The sequence below is a fragment of the Siphateles boraxobius genome, unplaced genomic scaffold, assembly GCF_051911475.1.
Source record: "Siphateles boraxobius isolate OS27281-9 unplaced genomic scaffold, OSU_SipBor_1 8, whole genome shotgun sequence".
Taxonomy (NCBI): Eukaryota; Metazoa; Chordata; class Actinopteri; order Cypriniformes; family Leuciscidae; genus Siphateles; species Siphateles boraxobius.
The window spans coordinates 16,490,353-16,500,000 of NW_027509208.1; the positions used below are offsets into that span (position 1 = coordinate 16,490,353).

Sequence of the window (9,648 nt, forward strand, 5' to 3'; positions counted from 1 at the left end):
GGCACATCCTGTAAATGGGAAATCGCTTTCAGTTGGAAAACTGAGGAAATATGCAGAAAAGAGAAGTGGGACAATAGGCCGGATCTACGGCAGTTCCTAAAGCCTCAATGTTCTGAATCACCGATGTTTATTTCACACAAATATACAAGCACATAATCTAATGCAAACAACCAGACAGGAAGGCATGGACTTTTAAAGAGAAAAAACTGGTTTTCTAAAATATATTTTAAAAAATTTGAAATTAAATATAAAGAAAATTATTATCAACTTGTTTCAAATGACTGAATTGACTCCCTTGTTTGCCCCAGTTGTTTTTCTCAAGTTGCAATGTCATAACCCGCAGGTCGTTCACTCTCACAATCAGTCCATAGATTGACGTCTCCTTATTCAAGGCCACGGCCATGAAAACACGGATCGTCGCAAACAACACACAGAAGCCCAACGTCATCTCTCATTGTTATTTTATTCCCGAACAGTACAAACACAAGTATAAAAGATCTCAATATGAAATTTACATTCACATAGAACCATCTCAATAAATACATTGCAACCCCAAAAATAGCACAAATATTACAAATCATCAATAAAATACTCTTTTCCTTTAGTCTACAATATATTTAATACGTACAATAATTTTGACCCGTATCAAATATGAAAATATCTAATCGACATGAAAATCTACTCTATGGTTTTACTGTGCACACTTTATGCATTATTAAAGTTAATATGTCATTAATGTTCATAACATCAGTAAGTTAGGCCACTGTAGTCAAAATAGATCGTATTAAGCCATATCAAATAGAACCATTTAGCTGTTTGGCTACATTTGTTGGATCATAGAATCTGAAATATTCAGTGATACATTAAGCATTTTGGCATTCGGCATTTATATTCATTAAATAAAAACCAAAAATCTACAACTATGGAATTCGAATGGACAGCTCCTTACTTTACATGATTAAATATGCAAAATTCTGTATATGGTTAATGAGGCTAAATGCGGCGAAAAGTATAATGAAACGTAGAAATAAAGGAATAGCCCATTTTGCGGGTCTGTATTAAGCCCCATGCCACATGGTTCGATCAGTCCATATGAGAGTAAAGTTCGAAACGGAACCGAATGCACACAATGTCGCAAAGTTGTGCTATAAAGGAACAAGTTTGATATGTTGGTAACCGTGTGTGTTGGCACATATTCAAAGAAATACACTTTTTCTTACAGACCCTGGATAAAAAGGCAGTCACTTTAAGAGCTTGAAAAGGCGCCAATGCTACAAAACTCCCAGAAAGCTTTCCCCACAGCACCACGCATGAAACAGTTAAGCGGATACACCGTCAGAAAAAGATTAGGATAAAAAAAAAAGATGGTTCGTTTCATCAAGGCCATTATTCTGGGCTCATGCAGTGCTCCTTAAGCATGTTTCGCAACATATCTTCGACACTTTTCACCCTTGGTTTGTTTTTGCAGTAGGCATGCATTAGAGAGACAAATCAGTTATCAAATAGAGTGACGTGACAGAATTACGGCATGCTGAGAGGGACATGCAGAACGGCATGCTTGAAGCCATTCCCTAGGCATCATGAGAAATCTATCAAAGATATACTAATTGCAGACAAAGTAAATAAAAAGATATTTCTTAACTCGTATGAAATGATACTCATGAGGCTTTCGAAACCGAGAGCAGGTTTGCATGCTCTGAAATACAGTAGATGCACTAAAATCCAGATGTTTAACCTAAGACCTACAGAGCACATGACACATCCAGCACTAAATTATCATGCATGTTCAACCGCGTGTTAAAGATCATTCCGCAAGCATAGTGAGAGATGCTACCGCTGATAGGAGAATCTGAAAGCTAAGTGCCACTTAGAAAAAAACACAGACAAAATATATGTGAAATAGATGTACTGTATATTAAGCCATTTTATCTCATACTGTAAGCCAATTTCTTTTCTTTTTTTTTGTGAATAGTACAACGACACAGCTTTGATTGTGCTGGTTCTCAAGCAGTGAAGCAATTGTAACGATATTTTGTGTCCTTGACGCTTATTATAATTCACGTTGGATCTGTTTTCATGTTATTACTGGAAAGGATATCCCAGAGGGCAAAGGGCAGCAGCAAATGCATACAGATTTTTTGTCCAAGCACCAAGTGCGTACACCCATCACATACAGGAAAACTGTGCTGATTCAACCCACGCAAAGTTAAACATTTACCCACGTCACAGACTCGACCGACTTTCTGTAAATGATTACAAGACATCATAGCGTTAGCATTTGCTAGTAAATCATTGCAGTCTCTGATTCACTGTGGTTGTTTAGTATTTCTGCCGTTTAGTATCTCTCTTCTCTCTCTCTCTCTCTCTCTCTCTCTCTCTCTCTCTCTCTCTCTCAACCGCAGACATGTGCCTGAAAATCGAAGAGCTGGGAATAACTTTGCTATCAAGTCTGTAAACCCGTGACGTGTTCTTAATGTAAACAATTTATTCAAAAGCAAATCTCAATATGAGGAACCGTTTTTTCCCTTTGTCTTTTTTCAAAAAAACCAACACCTGTTTGAAGTTTCTCCCTTCGTCGCCTGACTCAGTTACGTACAAAATACAGCGCTGTTTTGAATCGGAACTTTTGGTCCTCACCACTCACATGTTAAAAATATTCATCACCGTGGCATCTCTTGACATTTTCAGTAGCACACACACACACACACACACACACACACACACACACACACACATGCTGGGTCCGTGTCTCCACGGCTGGTGTGAAGCTGCCTTTGCAGTAGATCGCATGCTCCCGTGTAGGAGACCCTGATATCCTGTTGGTCTGGGGAAGACTCAATAAAACACACGCATACGTGCACACGTAAAGACATACATGCTTATTGTGTACTTGCGTGAAGGGGCAGGGCCTTTCTCAGTTTGGCACCTTTGAATGTTTCTCGTCGCTCCGTGTTCTTCATCCCACTTCCTAACTTGTGTTCGGTTTCCCTCCCTGCCTCTGATTTACTAATGCATCGATTGATCACCGTCGAACCCGTCTATTTGCGATCACACCTCCATCTCTACATCGACAGATACGGAGGGCAGGTACAGAATGCTGTTATTTGGGGTGCTAATGTGCCCTACGGTGAGACTTTTCACACCGTAACTGCTGACAGCGGGCGCGGACCCCAGCTTGGTCCGGATGCAGGGGCTCAAACCACGCACTGGATTCTTGGATCGCGTGGGGTTCATGCCTTGCGGGGTTCGGCCCTCCAGAAAGTAGGTGAGCATTTGACCTTTGCCCTTCACGCTGACCTGGCCGCGACACAGGAAGTGATAACAACTGGAGAGTAGGCGGAAGACATCCTCAGTCACCTGGGAATGTAGAAGCAAATAAAGTCAGATGTGTTTGGAGTGGCATGCTAGTTTACCTTTACAAAAAAGACGTTAATTCAAGTGAACTATTAGTGTACTTCTTTTCAAATAAAAATAAGAAAGTATAATTTTAGTCTTCTTTTGATGTACTTCTCAGAAATAGACTTAAAATTACACTAAAGTATCCCTGACCTACTGTATACTGACAGAAAAGTAAATTTGGCCTATACTTGTACTCAATCTTTTGATCGAGATATATAAAAGTATAATTAAGTATTCTAAGTATACTTGGCTTGTAGGCAGTTACTCTTTTTATTGATTAGCCTATTAAATACTTTTTCCCCCATAGTCTTTATTTGATTTAAGAAAATACATATTTTCCTAATCCTGATTATGTACATTTTTGTTTAGTCCACTGGCAGTGTACATATGAATTTACTTCAGATCTACTTAACTCTTTCCCCACCATTGACGGAATTTATGACACAATGCTTCTTGACGGAATTTTCCGGCAATCCATGTTTTCTCTGTTATACAGTAGAGGGTGCTATTACGTATCTTCTGAAAGAGTGCAGAATCTCTGGATCAAAACACAGGCGAAGAAGCAGAGACAAGCGATAGAAGCATTGCTTAGGCAAATGTAAAATAACGCGATCATCAAACATTAAACAGCATAAATCAAAACTGCCTAAAGTGACCAAATAAAATGTTGACCCAGGACGAGCTATCGGACTGTGCAAGCATTATGGGTGTTGATGGACTCTATCTACTCCATCTGTATTTTGATCATTGTTCTGAATCCATTCCAGACTAAGTTTTTGACAAAAAAACTTACACACATTCAAGTGTTGATAAAAAACAAATGCATTAAGCTAGAATAAATGTTTTTTTTGTTGTTGTTTGTTTCTTTGTTTGTTTAAAAGCAGAGGCTCTGTTCTTTCTTGTGATAAATTGCATGTTCAGAGACTCAACAAAATATGTTGTAGGCCACGAAAGTTTTAAATGATCAAAAATGTTGGTGCTGACTAGCAGCAAAACACTGGCGGGGAAAGAGTTAAAGAAGAGTTAAAGGTACATTTAAAGTATTTAAAAAAAATACCTAAATAAGAACATAGTAGTATGCTTAAAGTGCAAAAACAATATATAATAGATATCATACACTTAAAGAAAATGTATAAGTGTACTTGCAGTATAAAACTACTAAATTAGTGGTTTACTGAGAGTATACTCAGTAATATACAAGTACTACTTAACTTGTCGTAGTTGCAGTACAAACGAAAAACACAGTTGTAAACTAGTTGTGTACTCAAAGTTTACTACTGTTACACTTAAAGTATACTTAAATTATACTTTTATACACTAATAAGTGGGCCAAAATAGTCCCAAGTAGTACTGCAATAGTACATTTACAAGTACACTACTAGTACATTGTACGTTAGTTCACCCAAAAATTAAAAATTCTGTCATTAGTTACTTTTTAGGGTGAACTAACCCTTTAATATTAGTGTACTTCCTACATAAAGTATACTTCAAAGTATACTTAAAATTAACTTGATGCACACTTGTTTTTTGTAAGGGTGTTGGACACACACGAGCTTTGTGTAATGTGTTTGGGAGTTGGAGCATGTGGTGTAAGTCAGTGTGTTACCTGTATTTTGCCCTGAACTCCAGTGCTGTCCATTCTGCTGGCGACATTGACTGTGTTTCCCCAGATGTCGTATTGAGGCCTGCGAGCCCCGATCACTCCAGCTACCACTGGACCAACATTAATTCCTGATCGATGAATCAAATCAATCAGTAATCAGATTTAACTTTAAAAATTGAAATGTCAAAAATACAGTAAAACAGTAAATACAGTTCCCTTTCGAGGGAACTCGCAAAGCGTCGACGACGCTTTGGGAATGCCCCCAGCGTGAATGCGTCTGAAGCATCTATGTCAAGAAGTCCAATGGAAAGAATAATCGTCACGGGTGGGTGACATCATGATCAGGAAAAGATAAAAGTGCATCCGGTGCAACTGGCATTAGCTTCTGTTGCCTCAGCAGGTGATCTGTGTCAATCTGTCTCTGTCTAGTTACTGTTGTCTGTATATATATATATATATATATATATATATATATATATATATATATATATATATATATATATATATATATATATACACTCACCTAAAGGATTATTAGGAACACCATACTAATCCTGTGTTTGACCCCCTTTCGCCTTCAGAACTGCCTTAATTCTACGTGGCATTGATTCAACAAGGTGCTGAAAGCATTCTTTAGAAATGTTGGCCCATATTGATAGGATAGCATCTTGTAGTTGATGGAGCTTTGTGGGATGCACATCCAGGATCAAAGATGCTCTATTGGGTTGAGATCTGGTGACTGTGGGGGCCATTTTAGTACAGTGAACTCATTGTCATGTTCAAGAAACCAATTTGAAATGATTCGAGCTTTGTGACATGGTGCATTATCCTGCTGGAAGTAGCCATCAGAGGATGGGAACATGGTGGCCATAAAGGGATGGACATGGTCAGAAACAATGCTCAGGTAGGCCGTGGCATTTAAACAATGCCCAATTGGCACTAAGGGGCCTAAAAAGTGCCAAGAAAACATCCCCACAACATTACGCCACCACCACCAGCCTGCACATTGGTACCAAGGCATGATGGATCCATGTTCTCATTCTGTTTACGCCAAATTCTGACTCTACCATCTGAATGTTTCAACAGAAATCGAGACTCATCAGACCAGGCAACATTTTTCCAGTCTTCAACTGTCCAATTTTCGTGAGCTCTTGCAAATTGTAGCCTCTTTTTCCTATTTGTAGTGGAGATGAGTGGCATTCTGCATTCAGTTTGGAGTTCAGGAGATTGTCTTGACCAGGACCACACCCCTAAATGCATGGAAGCAACTGCCATCTGATTGGTTGATTAGATAATTGCATTAATGAAAAATTTAACAGGTGTTCCTAATAATTCTTTAGGTGAGTGTATATATTGGAAATATGGTGAAACAAGTTTACAAGCTCTGTGCTTCTCCGTGCCCGCTTTATTTAACGGGTGGGGACACACATGAGCCTTGTGTAATTTGTTTGGGAGTGGAGCATGCGGTATCAGCCTTCGAGGGGGCTGATTGCCAGCATTGTGAGAAGCTTCCACTTTGCATGATCCGCTCCCGCCTGTTCCTTTTTGAGGAAAGTGGCCAGGCTCGTGTTCCTCAGGGTGCAGGACCCGCTGTTGCCGAGGCAGCACAGAGAATGCATTCCTGGGGATCGTTAAAGGATCTTTCAGAGGGGTTGGAGACGAGCCTTATCTCCTTCCTTATGTGGGAGATCCAGCGCTCTCTCTCCGGTGTCGGAAGCCTGCCCTGCGGCTTCTTCCGTCCTGGGCAGAGTGCCCAATGCTTCAGTGCTCTAGCTCCGAGGAGGTAGATGTGCTGAGCAGTGGCAGTGAAAGCACACACATGAGGAAGGAGATTCGCCACCTCTTTCCCCAGCATATGAGGAGCTGGTGGAGGTGATCATTCGAGCTGTTGATAAATTACATATTGATTGGCCAACCGAGGGCAGAGGGGCACTCGTTCCAAAAGCAAATTAGACGAGCGCTTCCTTACATCTAGTATTTCACCTCCACCACGAAGCCTTCCTTTTTCCCCCCGATCTGCCCAGTGAGCTGTCCATATCGTGGAATAAACCATACTCATTCACGATTGTTCAGCCCCCAAGTTCATCTTTATTCTGGAATAAAGGGGTTGAAAGAGTATGGTTGATGAATAAAGAGTATGAGTCGATGCCCCGGGCAGAACAAACGCTCGCGAGTTATCTGTCGCCCGGTCCTCCATCGTCTCTAAAGGCCTCGGCTTTGCCCACTAAGCCATTAAAGACAACATCTAACCTAGTGAGCAAGATATATACGGCAGCAGGTCAAGCTGGAGCCTGCCTTCACACGATGGCAGTCCTTCAGGCTTTTCAAACTGACTTACTAGGGGATTTGGATAGGAGTGAGGGAGTGGGACCTGCTGAGGTTCGGGAACTTTGTCGGGCCACAGATCTGTCTCTCAGGGCTACTAAGGAGACTGCGGAGCAATTGGGCGGTCTATGGCAGCCCTTGTAGCCACTGAGAGACACCTCTGACTGAATCTTGCAGAAATCAAGGAGAAGGACAGATCCTTTCTCCTTGATGCTCCGATCGATCCTTCTGGTCTCTTCGGCGACGCAATAAATGCTGTCGTCAATAGATTCCAGGAGGCTAAAAAATAGTCAGAGGCATTTAAGAGATTTCTCGTGTCCAACCCCTGGGGCTGCTGGGCATGAGCAGTCCCAGCCATCCAGCTCCTCATATCGTGCACAGCAGAAAGAGAGTGTTCTAAGTCGAAGCCGGATCTGAGGACTGTTCTTCAGGCTAAGAAGGCTTCAGCCCAAAAGAAAAGGTCCTGACACCACTGGCGTCAGACCAGTGAGGGCAGCCCCAACCGGGGTGGAGCGGTGTACACCTCAGAATACGGTGCCCGTTCCATGGTGCTTGGGGGCACAGCAGTCTCCAGCGAGCTTCTGGCACAGTGTCAACTCGACATTGCGTCAGACTCGTACCCTCTGAGGGGGGGTTCAAAAACAGTCAGTTCAGGTAGTTCCTGCCGGTATGTTTCAGGCTCCGGAACTGGCTGTCTCTATAACACCATAGGCCAGCCTCGAGAGTGTCTGTACACATTTCCCCCTGTTGCTCTGCTCCCAGGAGTTCTGGAGAGATTCCGCCTGAAATAAGCCTACTGCTAGTAGCACCACGCTGGCCAAGCTGAATTTGGTTTGCGGACCTCATTCATCTCCTCGACAGCCCTCCCTTGGAGATCCCGATCAGGAGAGACCTTCTGTCTCAGGCAGGGGGCACAATATTTCTCCCCCGGCCAGAGATTTGGAAACTGTGGGTTTGGCCTCTGATGGGGCCCAACTCATAGAGAGTGGTCTCTCAAGCAAGGTTGTTGAGACTATTTTAAGCTCCAGAGCTCCTGCTCCTAGGAGACTTTATTCAAATTCGTTACCTTAAAGACTGTTTTTTTTTGCTAGCTATTTCATCCCTAAAAAGAGTCTGAGACCTCACTGCTCACATTCGTCAGGTTTTATACCCTGGACCTGGACACTGCCCCAGGGTCTCAGGTGCTTAGTGCTTAGTGTAGTATGACAACAGGCTGACACTCAGACATTTGAAAGTCTTGCGATTTGGGTATTCTCGTTCCCAAAGCGTCGTCAATGCATAGCGAGCTCCCTCGAAAGGGAAAGTCTCAGGTTACGATTGTAACCATAGTTCCCTGAGAAAGGGAACGAGACAATGCATCGCCAAGCCATACTTCCTGCATCCCTGTGATCAACTTGCTTCAGCAATTTTCGAAGGTAATGACGGTTGCACCGGAAGCGCTTTTATCTCTTCCTGGTCATGACGTCACCCGCCCGTGATGATCATTCTTTCTATTGGACTAGTTGACATAGATGCTTCAGACGCATTCACGCTGGGGGCGTTCCCAAAGCGTCATCGACCTATCGTCTCGTTCCCTTTCTCAGGGAACTATTTTTTCAGCAGTAATATTTATACAAATAAATAGTATAATTTTATCTTATAATTTTTTTACTGACCATGTGGCCTTGGTTACAATCAGCAGAAAATATCTTACTACATTGTTGTTAGTATATTGCAAAATTACTTCTCATAAATGCAATTTTATATTTTGCAAATGCGCTTTGTCAGGCTGCTTAAAAAATCTTTCTGCCCTTCTCATTAAAAATGATTTGTAGCAGGTATGCTTTTCCGAGCAGCTCCCTGTGTTAAACTTCTGCTGTCTGTCTGCGTGTGAAAAAATATCCTTACCAACAAGAGGTGCGTCTTGTGTAAATTAATGACAAGAATGTTGTCATTTTTTTAATGAATTGTGTATGTAGAGCAGGGGTCTCCAACACGTCGCTCGCGAGCTACCAGTAGCTCGTGGCCTGATTGGAGGTAGCTCACCAAGTTCACATATCGTGTATTATGCGTGCTCAAGTTCGTTATTTCAAATGTAGGAAGTTATTTAATTTTTTTCCAGGCGCAGCGAGATGAAAACATCCATTAGCTACTAAAACTTCTTTGTCATTGTGGAGAGCGCAGTGCATGGTTGCATAGCAACCACAGACGCCACGGGAAAATCGGACCGAATTTTACTATTAATAATGAAAGATAAGCTAATGTGCATTGTAAACGTCAGTAATTTATCTTTTTTGACTCATTCTTTTTATAAAAATGATTAAAAGGCTGAAATATGCGAG

General features: G+C 41.7%; 1 protein-coding gene across 1 annotated transcript in view; it reads right to left on the bottom strand.

The window, feature by feature from the left end:
- Positions 1 to 446: 446 nt before the first annotated feature.
- adcy1a (adenylate cyclase 1a) overlaps positions 447 to 9,648 on the bottom strand; it is a 71,538-nt gene continuing 62,336 nt past the window's right edge. The window contains exons 19-20 of the mRNA XM_077220967.1: positions 5,006 to 5,130; positions 447 to 3,357 (exon numbers count right to left, since the gene is read on the bottom strand). Of these exons, the coding sequence (XP_077077082.1) occupies positions 3,049 to 3,357; positions 5,006 to 5,130 (434 nt within the window). The 3' untranslated portion in view covers positions 447 to 3,048. The remainder of the gene's footprint in view (positions 3,358 to 5,005; positions 5,131 to 9,648) is intronic.